Source organism: Phacochoerus africanus, chromosome 13 (assembly GCF_016906955.1).
Source record: "Phacochoerus africanus isolate WHEZ1 chromosome 13, ROS_Pafr_v1, whole genome shotgun sequence".
Classification (NCBI taxonomy): domain Eukaryota; kingdom Metazoa; phylum Chordata; class Mammalia; order Artiodactyla; family Suidae; genus Phacochoerus; species Phacochoerus africanus.
Window position 1 is genome coordinate 54,809,301 of NC_062556.1, and position 21,885 is coordinate 54,831,185.

At 37.0% G+C, this 21,885-nt stretch overlaps 1 protein-coding gene across 1 annotated transcript; it reads right to left on the reverse strand.

Annotated features, from left to right (window-relative positions):
* Window positions 1–12,776: 12,776 nt before the first annotated feature.
* Window positions 12,777–18,052, reverse strand: SLITRK1 (SLIT and NTRK like family member 1). The gene is made up of 2 exons (XM_047756072.1): window positions 17,582–18,052; window positions 12,777–17,134 (listed from the first exon to the last, which is right to left on the reverse strand). Exon 2 carries the CDS (start codon window positions 17,079–17,081, stop codon window positions 14,994–14,996), a length of 2,088 nt encoding a protein of 695 aa, XP_047612028.1. The 5' UTR covers window positions 17,082–17,134; window positions 17,582–18,052; the 3' UTR covers window positions 12,777–14,993.
* Window positions 18,053–21,885: the final 3,833 nt, after the last annotated feature.

A 21,885-nucleotide genomic window follows, 5' to 3' on the forward strand; every position in this document is an offset into this window, starting at 1 on the left:
GCTGATGTGAATTCATCAAATGTTGTAAAAACACTAGTAAATACAGCAGGATTCCTGTAGAATCCATAGGAATTTAAAATTTCAGTATAGTATTATTATAGTTATGATAGGGTCATTTCTCATGGACAGCAGATTTGTGGTTGCCAAGGGGGAGGGGAGGAGGGAAGTGGGATGGACTAGGGTTAATAGATGCAAACTGTTGCATTCAGAATGGATAGACAATGAAGTCCTGCTGTATAGCAAAGGGAACTATGTATAATAACTTGTGATGGAATATGATGAAAGATAATACGAGAAGGAGAGTGTGTATAGATATATGACTGGGTCACTTTGCTGTTCAGCGGAAATTAATAGGACAATGTAAAGCAACTATAATAATTTTAAAAAAATAAGAAAACTGTGGCTCAAAAAAATAATAGGGTCCTCTCTCCTCTAATATTTAGAGACACAGGTGTTTTTTTAACCCCCAAATTAGGAAATGAATGTGGAAGATACCATGCAATTATTTACATAAAGAGTAAATATCCTTAAAATTTCCTGAAAATAAAAGCTTTTTTTAACAAGAAACTTTATAACCTCTTAAAAGATGAAAATTAGGAGTTCCCGTCGTGGCTCAGCGGTTGGTTAATGAATCCGACTAAGAACGATGAGGTTGCGGGTTCGATCCCTGGCCTTGCTCAGTGGGTTAAGGATCCGGCGTTGCCGTGAGCTATGGTGTAGGTTGCAGACGCGGCTCTGATCCCGTGTTGCTGTGGCCCTGGCATAGGCCAGCGGCTACAGCTCCAATTGGACCCCTAGCCTGGGAACCTCCATATGCCGTGGAAGCAGTCCAAGAAATGGCAAAAAGAGAAAAAAAAAGATGAAAATTAATCACTGCCTATGAATAAGATTATTGTGTTTATGAGACAAAAAAGATTGCAAAAATTACAAAATATTACAAGAAAAAAATCAATGTTGAGTAATTAATTCTCTTTAGCCTAAAGCAATTTAGGAAAAGATATGCTTGAGTGTAGTAGAAACTAACAGTCCTTAATAGCTATTTTTAATGAATGATAAAATTTCAAAATCAGCTAGGAAACTCATCTTATTTATGTTATTAATCTTTATTTCATCACTGTGTAATATGCATTTGGCAAATTTCACATAGGTAGAACATTTATACTAATTCTAAAATTAGCATGTGGTTTTAGTAAATACGTAATATAGCCTTGCTCTATTTATTTAATAAACTATGCAAATGTGCCATTTTCCTTCTAGTAATTATATTAGACTTGTAAATTAGGGGAACAAATATCTGGGGAGTTCCCTCTGTAGCACAGTGGGTTAGGAATCTGACCACCACAGCCCCAGTTGCCCCAGCCCCAGCCCCTGGCAATGCCTCAGGGGTAGGCGATAGCTGTGGCTTGGATTCAGTTCCAGGCCCAGGAACTTCCATATGCTACAGACGTGGCCATAAAAAAAGTATTTACCTGTTATCAAACATAAACCTATATATTCAGTGCTGCTCTGTCCCAGTCCATCATTTTTGAGTCTGTGACCCAGAAGTTCTGATATACTGTTGCCCTCATTTTTTTTTTTTCCTTTTATGGCACTGCTGCAGAAAATGAAAGTTCCAGGGTTAGGTGTTGGTAAGGTGCTGCATCTGCAGTCTACACCACAACCACAGCAACACCATATCCAAGCTGCTTTTGTGAACTGTGCTTCAGCTTGCAGCAATGCTGGATCCTTAACCCACAGAGCAAAGCCAGTGATTGAATCTGCATCTCGAGGACATAACTTTGGGTCCTTAACCTGTTGAGCCACAGTGGGAACTCCTATTGCCTACATTTTTAAACCATGGGTGTATTTGTTTGTGTGTGTGTGTGTGTGTTGTGCATGCATTCATGGAAGAAAGAAATTTTTTTTTCTGAAAGACTCCAGTAGATTTTTTAAAAATCTCTTTGTAGCCATATTTCTTTTGCTGAATTATAGCACTATGACTGTTTGCTTTTTATGTAAATCTAATTTTATAATCAATCTATTTCTAGCTCCACATAGCAAATAGATTATGATGAGCTTATCAAAAGTATAAAGCCCTATGCCCTCTTTGAAAGCTAACCACCTTTATCTCTATAATAGATTTAGAAATGGAAATATTTATTTGCAAGTATTGTGCTTTGCCACTTGGAAAACATTTGATCTGGGAAGAGTATGGTTTCTGAAAATAGGCTGAAAATAATAATTTTACATTGCCGTTTTTAACCATATTTACAGCACAAAGGTATGTTTTTATAAATGTCCATTCATTTAGCTAACATTAATCATATATCATTCTTCAATAAGCAAGTAGGATAAAAGATACAGAAGATATGGCTCACTCAGGAAGAACTTAACAATGTCAATAGAATCTAAAGGCTGCAGATTTTCTAATTTTCAATAATAACTATTTACCACAGTGAACATAGGTATAAATTATTTTAAAAGAAGGTGGGAGGTGAAATTTTCATCAAGTATAATTTGCTTACTGAATTAACAAAACAGTAGCAAATTAAAACAAATTGACCTTTTGTTTCATTAAGTATGGTCCAAACCGATAAGTTCAGATGGAAAATCAATCAGCATTTTCACACACCATATTAGAGGAAATACACTTGCTCTTACTTTCAGTAAGAAAGTCATCCAATTACAGATTTAAGGAACTGCATACTAACCAGCATAGATCATCAGTTTATTGTTAGTTATATTTTATTTGTTAGGCTTATAAAGTCCATATATGAAAAAGAACTCAAAACAATTGGGATTGGGGTAATTTGGAAGGGTACACATTTAAAATAAACTCTAGTGTGAGCAATAAATCTTATTTCCACGAAACTGGGGTAAGTAAATGGAGTTTCCAAAGCCAGATTCATAGAGAAAATTTGTTCCATGGAGTGTTCCATATTTCTAGAGACACAAGTTATTTTGAACCACTAGGTCATAAAGTAGTGATCTATCCTGTGCTTCAGCAGATGGCATAGTTGAAGAAAGGCCAAGCTCCTCACGGTAAATGGCACACAATTGGACTTAGAGAGGCCTAAAAGCCATAAGAAATACATGCAATGGCTTTGCTTTTTCTTTTATTATTATTATTAGTGCTCTGAATTGTTAGTTTTCTTTTAGAAGGAATTGGCTCAAAGTTTCTTATTTTAGATCACTATGAATTCATTTTTCTAAGATCTGAGCTTATTCTGCTTTGCCTTTTCCTCTCCTAAATTAGGTACATCAGGCAATTCTCTCTTCTGCCCTGCGACTCTCTAAATAAGTGTTCTGGGAAAATACACAAACAAACAAAGGGTGGTGTGAGTGACAGGGGGGTAGTGGCTTCTGAAGTCAAGTGTAAGAAATGTTGCATATTACACATTTCTCACAGAGGCTGAGACTATTTCTTGAAATCAGTGAAGTCCTAATTAAGGACTAGTACTTAAGTTACTGAATGTGGTACCCCTCCAAATTTTAAAATCAAGAAATCATTTTTGAAGGACACAGTTTTTATAGCTCTTGGACCTTGGTAATAATGAAGTATAGTTCTATAAATAGTAGAGTCACCACAGATCACACTGGAAGTAGTTTCTGGGACGAAAGCCTGTTTCCTATCCTAAGCAAATGTATTCTGACATCTTAGCCTGCTTCACTTTTGGTATTGGAGGGCAAAATGAATTGCCTTCCAAAATGACAGCATATATTATTAGCACTCTCACAATGGCAACAGTTCTACCTTAAAGAGGCATTTCTATGCCACAGAAAAAGAACTGTGGTCCCTGCATACAACTAATACAGTCTTCAAAACCAATTATAACAGTTGTTCAATTCCGTAATTGATTTTGGTGGACAATGTGTGTCGTAAACAAGCACTAGCTTGAATTCTCTTCCCAGTTCTATTGGACATCTTGGAATCAGCAAAAAGGCAAAATTCTCCATTCTTATTTTCTGAGAGAATGGAGAAGCAATCTCTCAGATTTCCTTATTTTTTTTTTAAAGTGAGTTGGCTCCATAAGTATATCATATTTATATGTAATTTGAAGCACTCAGAAACATTCTTCTCGCCAGACATCGCTATTGAAATGCTACCATTAACATGCATTTATTTGTTACCATGCTGCTGCTAAACAAAAAATTCTAGTTCTTGCAAAAAGTTGTTCTTTTAAGCCACCTTGTCACCTTAGTACTCTTTAGTTTGAGCTTTTTTTCTTTCTTTCTTTCTTTTCCTCTTGTGGATTAGCTAAGAACAACTGCAGTGCAGAGGTTTAAATAAAGTTTAGGAAGTAGAAGCACAAAAAGAAGCGATATTATATTTTAGAGTGTCAGTTACTGACCAGTAATAGAAGAAACCAGAGGATGAAGGCAAATTTCATTGTGTCAAGTTTTTAAAAAATCATGCGTTCACTTCAACACGGGCATGGAATGGGGAAATGTAACAAAATAGCATTATATACCTGTAATCCCTGGGAAAACAACCACAACATGAATGTCAGAAAACTGTCGCAGAAAGTTAGTATGGATAGACAGTGATAATTTCATCAAATGCCCAGCTGCGTAGTTAAAATGCATTTGTTTTAAAGTCCCTCTAATCTGGCTTTGCATTTTGGCTCTGCCACTGAGCATTGTACTCCCTGGTAAATTGCTTTCCAATTCTCAGATTCTTTATCTGTAAAATAGTGAATTTAAAAAGTGAACTACCAGATATAATTGTTTTGAGAATTACATAAAATTATTTATGCAGTAGAGAGCCACTCTTAATGGCTAAATCTTTCTGAAAGTTCATAATGTACTTAAAATCTCTTATAGGCATTTTAGCAGTATTAATGCATTTAATATTCATGGCATTGCTATGAAGTAGGCACTATCATTGTCATTTACATTGTACAAGTGAGAAAATCAAGGAGCTATAAGGTTAATACCTTGGTCAAGTTCACACAGCTAGCCAGAGCCAGGATTAGAATTGATACAGCCAGATTTGAGGCATAGGACCCTTAAGCACTCCAATAATTCTTGAAGAAACATGATTAGTTTATTATCAGTCATCTTTAATAATTATTTTATATCTGGTCTAATTTGTATATATTTATGATTACATTCTGACAAAATTCCCCAGCATAATTAAAAATATCTGAACTGAGAAAAAACTTAGACAATTGCCCTATATAATTTTGAAAAAAATCATACAATTTGTAATGCAAAGTGTGTTGAGATATTTTAATGAGTCTATAATGAAGATTCTACTTGAATTTAGGAGAATGTAGAGTTAATCTAGCCCAGGGATTGGTAAATGACCTCCCTCAGGCCAAATCAGTCCTGCTGCCTATTTCTGTGCCACCTGTGAGCTAGGAATGGTTTTTGCATTTTTAAATGGTTAAAAAATAAAAATAATAATATTTTGTGACATGTTAACATTATATAAAATTCAAATGTCAGTGTATAGGAATAAAGTTTTAAATTTTATCAGCACAAATTATTGAAATTTCGTTTTCTCTCATTTATTTTATATAATATACTTATGCATTTAATAGCTACATAATGATCTAGATTTTGCATCTAATCCACAGGGCCTAAAATACTTATTATCTGGTTTATTACAAAAAATTTTTTGAAAAACTGCATTCTAGTCCAACAGTCTTGTTTGAGGTATGAAAATTGAGACCCATCTGCATCAAGAGCTTTGCCTAATATCATAGAGCTAGCTAGAGGATAACCTAATCCAGATCAAGGCCTCTGATTGTAAGTTCCTTGCTGTGGACCCAATAAATGATCCCAAAGACTGAACCATGAGACTGTGTTGTGAGAAACCCCTTGGAGTTCTCATCCATCTTTTCACTTCCTTTTCAAAAATAAACTGAGAATTTACAACGTGGCACCACAACCACAGAGAAAGAACTGAAGCCACTTAGAGCTTGATGAAGAGAGAAAAGTGTCCTTTTATAATCCCTAAAACAAATATTTGAATTTCAGCAGGACTAAAAAAAATAGCTGAAAATTAACCACAATTTACTCAGAGAATTAAGTTCAATTACACTTAAATTGTTATGGATTATAGACAGTTAGTGACGGTGTGCAGAATGATGTTTCTTCTCTGAAAAAAAAAAAAAAACATGGAATACATTTTTATTATGCTGTCTACTCTCCAAATGGAGTAAATGCCAAATGTGACACAGGGTTTTGAACAGATAGCTAGATCCAACCATAGAGTTGCCTGCAAGCAAAGGTAAATTAAATCAAACTTTCCAAAACAGAGACCAACCCTGATTACCAAATAAGAATGGCCTTAGCCTCGTTCCTGTCTTATTATTGATTAGTTAATCTGCCTTTGCCATAAATCCTTCCTCTTGAGGGGAAAAAAGGTAAGTCTTTTGTCACTGGTAATGCATAAAATCACTTGCTTCCTCTCACTCAGAAATATGCTTATTAAAGAAAAGAGCTTAAGCATTTCAATTTAAAGTTTACAATGTACCTTTATATCACAATCTGTTTTGTCCTTTCTATGCCATTATTTTCCATTTTCAATTGATTTTCATAAATGAATGTTTTGCAAGATTTTATATATAATCTGCTGGTCTGAGGAGAAATGCACAGATATTGGAGGTATCATACATGTTTTACACCTTTCCTATGTCAGTTACATCTAAAACCAAGTTTACACTCAATTTTCAATAAATCTGCCCTAAACTTAGAACATACCAGTTAAATGCAACTACAGGCTTTAATTCTATAAAATGGAGCCATCAAGTAGAGATGAATGATGAATTCCAAATCTCCATTTTCCTCCATAAATTCTCCCTGAGCTTCATATTTGCATCCCTAACAGACTAACCAGAGCATGTAAATAGGCATCTCAACGTTAACCATGTTCAAAAGCTAACACCTGCTTCCTCCAGCTTTTCCTTCTTAGAAAAGACACCAAGTAGATTGTTACATACGCACATACACACACACACCCCGCCTAATTTTTCCTTTCCTTTATTCCCACATCTGCTCAATACAGAGTTCTGCTGGACACCACAAATTTACCACCCAGCTTTTCAATTGTGTCCACCTCCATAACTACCACTACTGTCCAAGATACCATCATGCCTTTACCAGTCACAGCAGCTCCTTGCCCTCTACTCACCAACCCCACTGCTATAATTCATTCTCACTAAACAAGCCAAAATGGCTAAACCACTTGGATCACATCATTTTCATGCTTTAAATTCCCTGTTATATTTGAAATAAAATCTAAACTCATTGCTATGGTTTATAAGTCATGCTCCGGCTCCTCTCTGCCTCTCCAACTTATCCATCTATGGTCAGATGTCAGCCATTCTGGCTTGCTTTCTAGTATTTAAACATCTCATGTATATTTATATATCAGATTTTGTACTTGGTGATTTATTTGCCAGGATCTCTCTTGGTTCTAATCTTCAAGTTATTGTCTCTTGACACTTTCCACTTAGTTCATGCATCATCTCCTCAGAGAGAACTGCCCTGACTGCCCTAAAAATAGAAATCATCAGCCCCATTCTTCATTTCATTTCATTCATAGCTCTTCATTATTCAGTGGTTTATCATAACCATTATTTTTGTTTTGTTTTCTGTAATTCCATATAAAATGCAAATTGAGATAACTGGAAATAGAGTCTGTCCTGCGTAGTTTTAGAAGCTCTGAATAAGTGCTTAGCATGCCACAGAATTTCGGTAAATATGTGTTGAAGCTATCAAAGTCAAAGGTCCATCATCCTCAGTTGTTTCCCCCCCTTTTTTTTTGTTTTTGTTTTCTGAATTAGGCATGATTAAGATGTCTCTCTCTGACACCAATGCTATTTTGCCTCCTAGATACGCCTTGAGGTATGTGGTACATATACCGCTGACAATTTTACTAGTCTTTGATTACTCATCAAGTGTGTAAACTGGGCTTTCAGGGATAGAAATATAATAGGCACCATATTAGCTAAACCTGTGAAAACTCTGGAAAAATGTTCTATATTATACAAAGCTTGTGGCATGAATAGTTTTGGGCTAGCTGTAAGTGATGTCATGCTTATGCAAATAATGTTCAAAAGGGCTCTGATCTGACTTTCCTCTTAATTTGGTGTTATAAATTTAAAGTTATAATAAAAATGTGGCATTCCATGTAATTCATTTCTCGGGGGTTATTACCGTTCCCAGCTGTTAGTTTCTTGGCTTGAAGTCTTATTCCTTATAATACTATACCATAAGATACAATGCCCTCCTGAAATATTCTACTTGTTATGTCTTAATGTGTAATTATACCAAATACCATCTGTAACATAAAACCTGACTGCTAGAATGCTGACCATTCTGGTTAAAAATACAAATGCCATCTAAAGTCTTGCTGAAAAATAAAAAAAGTAACATTTTCTGACCTCTCTACGAAACAGTAATAATAAAGATCTCTCATTAAAGCATGTATTGAGACATCAGAACATTTAGTCATTCAGGAAACAGAGGGATTAAGAGCATTAAACTCTTTGCTTTAGTAATTTCATTCCCTTTAGATTCATCTGATAGTGAGTTAAGCCAATTTAGATCTATTATTGAGGAACCATGAAAAGTTCACTAAAATAAATTTCCAACCCAGGGATGACAAAGCTGAACTCAAACATTTCCTGAATAGCCACCAAAACCCAAAACTGTGCTAAATATATACAATTAAGTAAAGTTGACTGGACTTGCCAGTTTATCACATTGGCTACAAAAATTATCTAACTGAATAGAAATTAGCAAATAATTATTATATGATGCCACTGCATATATTATACAGCAAAATATTCTAGATAGAGTAATAACTTGGTCATGGAGGGTTACTTAAATTATACAAAATACTTATTTTTAAAATAAAAATTCCTGGACTAAAACATGCAGATTCTACAAAAATATATAGGCAATGTCATCATTTCAATTTTATTTACTATTTTGTAACCCTATTCTTTTACAAAAATGGAAAAAGGTCTACGTGTGTAGACTGGTGATATTCTTCAAATCACATTACCATCATGATAATAGGAAAAACTTTCTTATATTATATGCAATATGGAAATGTAAAAAGATGCAGATTTAAAGAAGAAAACAACACAATAAATATCACAGAATCATGTAAAAAACCATTGTTGCTTACATCCCCCTTCCCTGGGAAGCTGAGAGACTATTCTGATTACACTATGGATTGACTATTTATCATCTACAATTGAGGCACTTCTCATTTTTCACTATGCATTGACTTATTCTATTGATATGCTGCAGCTGAACATGTTTACTTCCTGTATTCTTTGTCAAGAAGAGAAATTGAGGCAAAGGGGATAAGTCATAAAATTTACAAAGTGCACAGGTTTGCTTCTTGCTTTTTTCTTTTTAAACTTTTGAACTGGTACATCTGGAACTTGTACATTACTAAGTAATTGAATATTAGGTTTTACTAAACAAGAAATGATTAGGGGATTATTAGCATTACTGTCAAATTTTTAAGGTATACATAGTATATTAAAACTTCTGCTGCCTATTTTATGTATGCTCTAAACAACACAAATCAAAGTACCCAGAGACCACTATTCTGAAATTCCTATGATACCATAAAATATTTCAACAGTATAAATTTATATTTGATTTCTCAGATGAATAACATTGAAAATTGTCACTTTCTTCATTCATTAAGATAAAAACCAGTTTGAACATTTCTGTTTAGAATGTTTAGTTTGAAAACTCTTAGGGAAGTTACAAAATAGCCGACATTGTTCCCATTTCACTGAAAAAGAAACCAATATAAAACTAGTAATGAAAGTATCTTTTTTCATTTTAAAACATTGTTTTAAGATTTTCAACTCTTTGCACAAGATGTAATAAAACTTACATGACAATAGTACTTATACAAATGGCCCAAACCCTAAATTTCCTAAAAGAAAGAAACAAAATTTTCTAGTGGCATCACATCATTTAAAAATTGCCAACAATGTACTATTCCGCAAGTACAATGATGAAGGGACATCATTGTACATATCTACATGTACTCTGTAGCTTGTAAACTCCTTGAGGTTAGATCACCCCCTTTTTTCCCCAAGAGAGCTACAATATTTTTCATGTAGCAAGGGCCCAGTTATTCTTGCCAATTGAATACTTCGGTTCTAGGTGATTCAGAATTCTCTAAAGTATTAGATAATTCTCCTATAAGCTTTGTGCCAAGTTCAAGTAGAAAATATAATTACTGTTCACGTAAATATATAGAATAGACTTATCATGTAAATGGAAAGAGAAGAGTAATTGATTAGATCTTAGAGGTTTAACCCAATAAGCTGAAATTGCCAGGCAATTGAGGCCAAAGGGAGACACTGGGCTATATTATTAGCTAAGCTGATTTCTTTTGTTGTCCATCTCATTATAAAATTGTAGTTTTTAAACGATCTATTATTATCTTAACTATTTAACTTTTTCTGAACCCCAATCATATTTTGATGGGGTGGAATGGAGACAATATTGATTCAGGTTTTAGGATTGTTTCATTTGTAACATGTGCTCTCATAAAACCATTTAGTGGTATTTCTTTCACATTCAACACCAAGAAGGAAGCCCTGTATGTCCTGTGTGTTACTTTTTATAATCATATTTTTGGTGACTTTATAGATGAAGACAATGCCAGGGGATTATAGGAAACATTTAATTTAGCCTTCTTTTCTTATTGTTCAGGACCACATTGAAGCAAATCATATAACTAAATAATTTTGATATGCATTTACTATATCTGTTGATATCACACAGAGTTCATCTTTTAAAAATTAAATAATTTGTTACATTTGAAGTAGATTAAAATAAGAAAGAAAATGAATGAAAAGTGAACACATGCTAAACTTAAATTTTTAGCCATTTTATATTTCCACCTTTCTTCAAATAAGCATACAAATTAAAAAAATAGCATTTATAAATTAGCTATCAGAAGAACTGAATTAGAAACTACTCTACTTAATATTCTACTACACATTACAAACACAGATTTCCTTGTGCATCTTTGCAAATGTATCCATTTATCTGTACACAGCAAATGCATTTATTAGCAACCTGTGAAAAGCTAACAAACTATCCTTGTAATTACCAATATAATTTTACCACATATTAAAATGTCTGACAATTCTAATTACATTTGATATAAATACTAAGAAAAAGAATCCTGTTATACTAATGTTAGACCAGCTATTCCAGCTTCCTCCAGGGTAAACATGTAAAAATGGTTAAACAATAAATTTCTATGGCAACAACTTAAATTCTAGGATATTCTTAGTTACACCAGCAGCCACAGACGCTACTACTCTCTTTAAAGCAATGGAACAAAAAAAGATATCTCCTTCTTTCCTCCTTTTCCATCTGGCATAGCTAAAATCTCTTTTACTTTGATTAGCTATAACTGGAAACAAGATATCTCAACGAAAGCACATGGCAACTACAGTTGTATGAGCACTTTATGTAAAGGGAAAACAAAAACAAGAAGCTAAGTACTTCTAAATGAAAGTTACATGGTGAGCTTATATGTATTGGGGGTACTGTAAATTAACTAATATATATATAAACCATATGACATGTTAGTTTATGTATATGATTGTGATGGAAATACTTTATCAAAATAAATAAAACATTGATTAAATAATAAATGTACTTTCCATGAAATCATTGAATATCTTCTCTACATGGATTTTTAATGTGTATTGTTTTGTATTAAAATATATGATAGTCCTAACACTTTAGAGTCAATGTATAGATAATTTAAATTTAATGATTTGAATTCATATAATATACAAATTCATATAACATAGTCATCTTTTTCCTTATTTTTTGTCTTCTTTTACACTCCCAAAGAACACACTAAAGTTATCTCTTCTAAAAATAGGTCAATTTTCTTTTGTTGCAAAACATACTGGAAATATAAAAGGCCACCACTATGTAATCAATTAAGAAAATAAAACCAGGGTCCTTAATTTGTTATATTGTATATTTACAGATATATATTTAATATATGTATATATTAAGGGTAGCTTTTAAGAAGTTACCAGGTAAACATATATGACTATTCCATTCAAAGAATAAAGTTTTGGAAAATGAGAAAAATTGGGTTTAAATGCAGTTCCACTATTTACCAGGTATAGGCTGAGTTATTGCTTACTCTCCTTAAACCTCAATTTTCTCATTGGTATAATGGAAATAGCAATATCTTATTAATTTATTCTGTGGTTCTGAGGGGTAAATTAAATAATTATGTAAACCACTTAACATATACCTGGCACACAATGACCACTCAAAAACCATTGAAGCTAATACTTTTTAAATTATTTTACCCCTTTAACTTTGTCTTCTATAATGCAATTTATTTTTAATTAGTATGAAGTAAAATTCATGCCCCAATGCACACCTTCTAGCAGAAATTCTATTTTCCTAACTTAAACTCATCATGTATCAGTTTTAAAAATTACCGTCATGCCTCACTTGCAAGTATCACATTCCACCAGAAACATAGAACAACTGACTTCTTTTATTTTCCTTATTAAGGTAACAATATGATTGAATATCCCCCTCTTCCAGCTTTTCCAACACAAATAAATCTGTTGCTTGCCTATCAGGAACCTAGTTGTCTCCCCACGAAAGAACTAAGGCCTTCTTATGAAAACTAAACAAATAAATGACAACCCATAATATTTGTCAGAGGATAGGAGGTTACAATTTTACTCCTATGAAATGCAGTCCACAAAAGAATCAAGAGAGAAAATGATGAATGGCCTTAGAAATAGTCATGGTTTATAATAAAGATTTTATTTAAAAAGCATTAAAATAAATAATACATAATCCAGAACATCACTGTCCTGGGAAATTACTTCTCTCTAGAATATGAGTTCTAGAAGGCAAATCTTCTTACAACTGCTCTGGGGGTTTTCATTAGCTGATTCACAATCCTGAAGTAATTTTTTTTTTTTTTAATCTGTGGTCTGCAATCTTTTAACATACGTTTCAAGGGTGGATATGTGGTGGAATGCAGACCTCATTAATATGTGTAGTTTTCTTTGCTTTTTGTCCCCTAACTGATGATAAAATAGACTGTTTAGAAATCCCAGAGGAATATGATTGAGACTAGAGTTACACTGGCTCATAAAATTCAAACAGTTCAACGCTTTTCTTGTTAATTACTGGGCCACAAGCAGAAATCCAAATGATGGGAGAGAAACACTTCTTTAGGATAATGATTGATTTCCATAAAGATGAGTGCTTTAACAAATTTCAATATGCAGTTGCTGGGGCGGGGAGGGTGGGTGGGCACTAATTAGTTTTACCGTTTTTTCAGCAGATGTTGAATTCAAAATGCCAGCAGCATCTCAAATGCCAGTCATTAGGTCTGTCTTTCATCGAAGAGTGCTGACCAATGAAACCTCCACTGTTTAATGAGACCGATCTAGGCAGAGTCAATTAAATCAAATCTCCTAACATCCTTAACCTATCTGCAGCGTGTGCAGCAGCAGCAGAAGCCGCAGCGAGGGATTTCCAGTATTAATAAAGGGATTCACTGCCGCCAAAGGAGAGAGGGGAAAAGGGAGCGGAGGGGGCGTGTTGGGGGAAAGACCTAACTTAACCACAGGGGAAAGCTCGAAAGGTTCGGGCGGGGAAGGAGGAGGAGGAGGGGCAGCTACGTAAAGGGTGAAAATCTAAGACAATTAGAGAGGCTTCCTAAAGCTCTTGAAGGGACCCACCCTTAATGTCCCCCTCCCGAGTCCCTTCCACTGCGAATCCAATTTACCAGTTGCAAATATGAAGCTGGAAAAATATAAGGACCCAGAGTTGAAAACATTTTCACTTTAATACTGAAAAAATATGCCATTATAAAATCCTCGAATAGAATTAGTAAGTTCCACGTGCTTTCTCGGTTCTTTTCTCCTACTTTGTAAGTAAGATTTACACCAGCACAGAATTGCTACCATAGGATCGCAGCCTAAGCACTAGAGTGACATTAATTGGTCATGCTTAACTGCCTCAAAATCTTTTTTTTTTTTAATAATTACACTGATACTATAATAGAAATCATGGGTACTTATTTTACATTCAGATGGAAGGCATTATTGGATATGTATAGAAAAATATTCCCCCTCAAAAAAAAAAAAAAAATCACCATCAAAATAAAAGAACCCAAAACAACCCATAAAAACTTTGCTCAACAAAATACATTTTTAACTCATAAAATGGACTGTGACTGGCCATGCAAATGTCTTAAATAAAACCTTTACATTTTTTTTTTCCACAGTAAACTTACGCTCTGAACTGCCTAAGGATCACAAATAATGGCGAAATGGCACTTTCTGATTATACTGTATTTTGTTTATAGAAAGTTTGATACGCTGGGACTTATCAGGTAAGAGGGTAGGTGCTGTGAACGTGACGGCGTCCCCAGTCGCTGGGAGGGCAGCTTCCCTGGAGCGCGTGGATTCCATGCGAGCCATGCAGCACTTTTTGTTTTTGTCAGAAGTCAAAGTTACTTATTTACAATACATTCATGCCTTCGTGCAACTGCCCATCCCTGCGTAGCCAGCAGGGAGCCATCACGCCCCCCTCCTCATGGGGCTAATCCACAGGGGAAAAATAGATATCTATCTCACTATATAGATGTGGGTATCTGTATATATGAATAGGACCTCGGTAGCCATCCCCTCCGGCCCCTCCTCCGAGGAGCTGTCAGTTCTCTGAGCAGGGCTCTTGCTGGGCTTTGTTAAAAGAGGCTGCAGCAAAAAGCGATTTGGCAGCGCTCTCCCAGCTCGCCACAGTCTGCTCTTTGTTTCCAGAAGGGAGCTAATGGGTCAGACCCTCTCATTTGAGCGAGTTCACAGTTATTTATTTACTTATGTCCATCAAGCCTTGGGGCGCGCAGAACTTGGGTCTGTGCTCCTCTGACCCCCGCAGAGGCTGGAGGAGTCGGGGGTGGAGGGGCATCGCCATGCCCCCTCCCCTCCTTTACCCGGATTGGGGTCTTAGTCTGAGAGCGAGTGGGAGCCACAGTCATACACTCTGTGGGCCCCATCTGCGTTGTAAGGCCCATTGTGCCAGTAGGAAGAGTCACAGACTGTCTGTAGGGAATTAATTTCGGACGCGGAGGAGTTGGCGTCCCTTCTCTTAGACCGCTTTCGATTCCTCAGGATAAACACGAGCATGCCCACCACAGTGAAGGCGGAGGTGACAAACACCAGCAGCAGTCCCGGGACCAACACGGAGATGGACACCCTGCTGGTGTCTAAGTAGGAGTTGGAGTGCGTCCCGGTCTCCGCCAACCCAGTGCTGTTTTTACTGTGCGAAGTTAACGTGGGCGAGATCCTCGCGTACAGCTGGGGGCAGATCTCGTCATTGGAGAGAAGCATGAAATCCTTCCTAAAGAAGTTCACTGGCGTCTCACACTTGAGGTCGCTCATCAGCACTTCGGAACCCAGGCGTTCTGCCCATTGCTTGAAAGGCACAATGGTGCAAGAACACTCCCAAGGGTTTCCATGCAAGTCTATCTGGATGATGGAGGTTAATTGGTCCAGCACCCCTGCCACTGGAAGGTACATGAAGTAATTGTTGTGTAGGCTGAGCTTAGAGAGCGAGACCCCAGCAAACACGTCCACTGGTAGGGACCTCAGCAAGTTGTTGTTGAGAATGAGGATCCTCAGTTTGGGCATGGCATTGAAGGTGCCGGGAAGGATGAGCTGGATCGCATTGTACTCCACGTTCAGGTACTCCAGGTTTTGCAGCCCGGCGAATTTCTCCCGGGACAATGTGTCCAGGTAGTTGCTATCCATATACAACCACCGGAGGTCCAAAAGGTTCTTAAAAGTGTTGTTCTCTACGGTGGCGATGTTATTGTTGCCCAGATCCAACAGAATGAGATTCTTGTAATCCACAAAGTGCGATTTTCGGATGCTATGGATCTTATTATCACGCAGGAAAAGCTCCTGCACATTGGAGAGCTTGGGCTTCAAATCAGCCAAGCTGCTCACGTTCCGGTTATTGCAGTTCATCTTTAAACCCGACCCTGGGATGTGGTCGCAGCTGCAGCCCCCAGGGCAGGGCAGGCTGTTGGCTGGAGGTTTGTTTCTGCCGCCGGTCGCTATAGCTGCCGTGGGTCTAATTTTGATCTGCCAGTTGCCTGGGATCTTTGTACCTCCGTTTGGAGCCGACCCTGGGGTTGCGTGGTCTTCTTGCCCATTTGTCTTGGAAGGAGTTGGCAGGGGGCCAGGAGCGAAAGTCTCTTCTTGGGCTGGGGGCGCTGGGAGACTAGAATCCACTCTGTTTTTCAAGGGACACAAGTCCTGTTCAGTGGTTTCATTGAGGTCTTTTCCCTGCAGTCTGGTGGGGGCTTCGCAGACCACTCTGCCGATCAGGGCATTTTTGGGAATGTTTTCGAGCCATTCTTTCAGGGAGAGCAGATCACAGGTGCAGTCCCACGGGTTATCCTCTAGCAGGATCTCAGCAATGCCAGGGATTTGCTCCAAGACCTCCTCATAGGGCAGCGTTTTCAGCCTGTTTCCCCTGAGGTCGAGGTGGGTGATGGGCACATACTGGAACACGTTGGCAGGTAGGGTGCTGATGAGATTGTCATTTAAAATGAGTACCTCCAGCTTGTTCAAGTCCTGGAAGGCCCCTGGGTCTATATCCCGTAATAAATTAAAATCAGCCTGGAGGTATTCCAGATCGTCCAGCCCCAGAAAAGTCTGCTTTCGAAAAGATTTGATCTTGTTGTTGTTGATGTGCAGCCTTTTCACCAGCTGCAGCCCCAGAAAAGCCCCAGGAACGATTTCATGCAAGCCATTGTTTTCCATGTGCAAACTAACCGCATTATAAAAGTTAGCGAACTCATTAGGGAAAAGTCGAGTGAGGGAATTGCCATGCAGAAATAGATGGTAAAACTGGGAAGTCGGGGCGGTGAAACGCTGCAGACTTGTAAAGCCCTTTTTTTCACAGTCTACGTGTAGGTCCCCTTCTATCTCATTGCAGGAACAGATCTTCTCTTTGCAAACGTCCCCTGTAACGTTTCCAGCAGCAAAACAAAGAGACGTCTCCAGCAACAGAATCCAAAGCAGCATTTTTAAAGCGAGCAATTCATCCCCGATCTCATCACAAAGTAACAGCGACCATCCTGCTCGCCACAGACACAATTCAAGTTCATTTAGTGCTCCAATGTCCGAACCCAGGGAAGGAGAAGAGAAGGGTTTGGGGGGGTGGGGGTGGATTCCTTCCTCCCTAACCCCCCCGCACTGCAACAACCCAGGCGCCAGTCAATAATTATATCTACAAACTATCCAGGCACGTAGTGCAAGGCAAGCAAAAAAAAAAAAAAAAAAAAAAAAAAGTAAAAAAAAAATAACCCCACTCCCCCTCAACCCTTTAGAAATAAAGAAAAATAAGTTAAATATATACATAGAAATTAAAAATACACTCTTACAGAATCTCGTCTAGTGTTCCTCACTAATCAGGAAGGGAACAAGGCTAGTAATTAGAAGCAAGTGCATGTTAAGAGAAACAAGCAGAGGGTTTGCAGCGTAGTACAGCGCACTGCCTGTGCATGGCTGTGCGTCGGACTGACCTTGCCTCTTTGATACAAAGCAGGGTTTTCGGCGGCGCCTTCTGTTGTTGAGGCTGCTGCTGGAGTTCTCTCTGTGGCTGCGGGTTGCACAGGAGTCCCCCCGAGGTGCTGTCCAGTCCCCCCGGTGCTGAAATCACGCCCGACCGAAGGACTCACGCTGCCGAGCCAATGGCGCTGGAAAATTTCCGCAATCGTTGCGTTTGGTGGCTGACCATCCTTTTCCTTTCCTCCCCTTCAATTCTCTTCAGATTTTTTTCCCCTCCCCCGTGGGATCCGGCTCTAGGTTACTAGCTCTTCTTTTCTTGTTCTCCTTCTCTTTCTTCTGCTCTTTCGGAATTACGTGGAGGGGGCGGAGGGCCGGGGGCGAGTTGTCTGAGCGAGAGAGAGAGAGCGCGAGAATGGGGAGGGGGAAGAAGAGAGTTGCTAAGAAGCTCTGCTCGTTCCAGCCTGGTGCACTCTGAAAGATCTGACACCCTCTGCTGATCTGCAGTAGCAAAAATCCATCTGGTGAGGGAATGCTGAAGGAAAAAAAAAAAAATCAATCCACGTACAGGGCAAGCGTTAAAAATGTGGGCATTAAAGGCTGTCGATCCACATAGACGCTTATTTTAAAAGGATTATTTAATTTTTTCGAGTGCTGGAAACTTTACCCTTTCCTTTCCTTAACGACCTCAGAGACCCCGCTAGCTCCAGCATTTGGAAAGATCGCTTTTAAAACATTTATTTCCCGATGGCTTGAATAAAATTAGTGTCAGGGTGTCAAGCGAACAGCAATTTGAGGTAATTATACTGCACGCCATTTTCGTCGGTGCTTTAAGTGCATTTCTTCCTTCTCTGCAGTACAGTGTTTTATGCTATTTGAGGTCTTTGAAACCCTTTTTTTTTTCTTTTTTGCATGTTGAATATGGCTACTTGGAACATATATTCATATATATATTTAATATGATGAAGTTGGGTATGAATTTTTAGTGCGAGATATGTAACTCAGGCATACACTTTTCTTTTTTAAACTTGGTATAGAATTTTAGTCAATTTGGTCGTTGAGAGTTAGGTTTCTCTGATGATATTTCTTGAATGTTACTTAAGTCTGCAAGGTGAAAATACAATGCACGCTCGCATCTTTGATTCCAGACCGAAAGCATTCACTGAGAACCGGAAAAGGAGGGAGGGGGCAGGGAAAAATCCCAATATGATTCGCGAGTGCTCTTAAAACTCCCCTGGCGGACTTGTGCACACACACTACACCGCACACACACAAGCACACCCCCCCGCACACACACTTAACCTCACACTCATACACACTCACAAAGTTTCTACATCGGTTCGGAGGAATTTAAAATGCATTACAAGTAAATAACCAGTTGCATTTTGCTAGAGGGAGATAGCAATCTCCAGGCTCTAATGCTCAGTTGGAACCTTATTTGCAGGTAGTAGCCAGTTCCTCTTTGCTGGGTCAGTAGTCCTGCCAGGGCACAATACTCAAAGCTTTTCCCAGAGAAGGAATCTCAGGGTTCTTCAAACTTAGATGTAGCTTATAAAAACCAAGTTCTACTAACATCTGGGAGGGGAGAGAATGTGGAAATGCAGCTTCTCTAAGAAGGCTGTTTTGCCAACTTAACTAACCAGTTGACACCTTTTCCATCAATACTTTCTAAATATCGTGAGCATCATTTTAATGTTTGGAATTTGCAGGACTTAAAAAAATGTTATTTAGTCTCTTCCTTTAGTCTAAGCTGAGGTTATATGTTCACATCAGTTTCCCTTTTAATTAAGTCTTACACAAGTTGGACAGCTGTTACAAACCTGCTAATAAGCTGCATAAAAGATCAAATATTCAAGGATGTGTGCATTTTTGAAAAGGCTGGAGAGTGAAAGATTTGAGGGAAGGAATGGGGTTGGGAAAACTCAAGGAATTGTAGAGATTTCTTTTTCTGGTCCAGAAGCTAAATATTGGGGAGGGACAGTTTTCATATCTATATATATTATTTTCAGATAATCAAATGTTGTATTATCATCGTCGGGTGAAATTTAGTTGGGGGGACCAATGGATGAGGGTTCAGTTCACTCAGTGGTATGGTATGTTTGTGTGTAAGTATGTGTGTATGAGATTTGGCCTTTTGAAAGGCCGTTTTTTAGACAACCTATTATATTTCTAAAAATGATCCTGTTCTTATTCAATTAACCCATTACCACATGTAGAAAAGGGGAAAAGATGTTAATCGGAAATCATTTCACTAAAATAATGCTACACAATTGAGAACTGCAGATGTGGAGGAGGAGTTAAACCGAAGGGGAGAATATTTCCGTTTCTTTGTAATAGGACTCAGGTCTGAAACTTCTTGGCCCTTGAAACCACTCTGAGAAAGGAGGGCATACTCAATGCAGTTTCTGTGGTTGATGGGAGTAGGTAAGACTGTGAAGGAGAGACAAAAATGCTGGCTATCTAGGCAGAAAAATAATGATGGTAACCATCTAAAATCACACTTTGAAGCTTAATTGCTTAATTATTTATTCAATTTTATGTGAAGATACAGAAATAACATATTTAATTGACTTTAAGTGAACAGAATTGGACTAACAAGTAACTGATATTCAGAGTTCATCCCTCTTTACCCATAAAACTCAGTATCTTTCTCTCCTGATTGCTGCTTTCCTCTCAAAGCACCAATTGCATTAGAAAACTTACTGGCAGGATTTTCCTATTTCAATATGTTCAAACTTTTTTTTTTCCAATTCTGCCCTCCTCAAATAGTTTATTATCTCTATACTCTTTAAGAAAAGGATGTGGTATGGCCCAGATGAACAGCCAAAACTCAGAAGACAATATTAAGGTTAATATCACCTCTATGAAGATACCCACTAACAAATAGTAAGCAAAAAATAGAGGCACACACACGTAATTCTATGCAAAATGCACCCTCATTAATGAGTTAACAAAATTCCTCTTAATTATTCACATAATAAATATATTTCAGATAAATAAAGCAGTCTAGAAAAGCACACCCACCCCTCCAAAAGCTAACTAATTCTTCAAGTGTAACAGTACATTTCTTGGTGGGCAATAAAAAAAAAAAAGGAATGTGTATGTGACTTAAACATTTCTAATGCCTCAGGGGAACATTTCTTAGGCATGAACTCTTCTTAAAAGGGTTCTACTATGTCTATTTGAGCTCAAGTGAACTACTTCAATTACTTTGCCTCTCATAACAGATGATCTCAGGAGCCAGAGATAAAGGACACTTCAGATGATGATGAGAATTGATAATATTTGCTCAGGGCTATAGCAGAAGTATTTCAATTTCATCATTAAATGTTCATTTTTTCTTATTCTTCCTCAAACAAGTTCATCCCTCAAGTGCCACAAGTTGGATGTAAATATCATAAAATCATTCAGATTAAGAAATAAGTTTTTGGTTGATCATCTATTTTTTTTCAAAAATGACATGTTTCCAGATATTCCCATATGTGCACTGCATATTTAAGATGAAAAAGAAGAATTTAGAGCAAACAAAAAGTTAATATCTTTCTATTTTTCAGTTTATTTAATCCTCAATAATTTTTTTTAAATATTCAATTTTGATTTGAATTATAAAAGTAATATTTTTTATGAAATACAAAATTATATATATAAGAGGTCTATTTTTAGATTTTCCTCATCCTACTACTTTTTATACTAGAGGGAAATACTGATAACTTGGTGTATAGTGATATCATTATCTTATTTTATAAATGTGGAAACTGAAACTGAGGAATATTGGCCTATGTACCAAGATTAAATAACATCTACTTACTTTGCCAAAGATAACAAAGCTCCACACTCATGAGCTAAACTTTTACTCTCAGTTCTAAATCCCTATTTGTTCTAAATATGCAATGTTGTTATCTTAGTTAAGTTCTCCCTAGATTAGTTTCCTTACTAGTAAATTAAATCATTGGAGTGTGTGGGTTTTTTGGATCTCTTCAAGCTCTTTTTTTCTGAATCCAACACTTTAAAAAAAATAATAATACAAAAGGTCTGTGCTTCTTGACTCCTTATACTTTTTACATTTGAATTTAGGGTATTTTGTTCGGGTATTTGCATATTCATTAGGGCTTGAAGCCAAGAATAAATGAAATAGCCACCATAAAATAGAATTCACTAGTTCTGAGCTTAATATACTATCTTTTCCTATTTTTCATAAGATAAAAGAGTTGTTGGAATTCTTCCTTCTAACAGTTGTAACTAGGAGACAAGGACATACAGTTATACCTTAAACTAATATGTTTAGAATGTAAGATTTCCCCCTATTTCTTCATATTTTCCT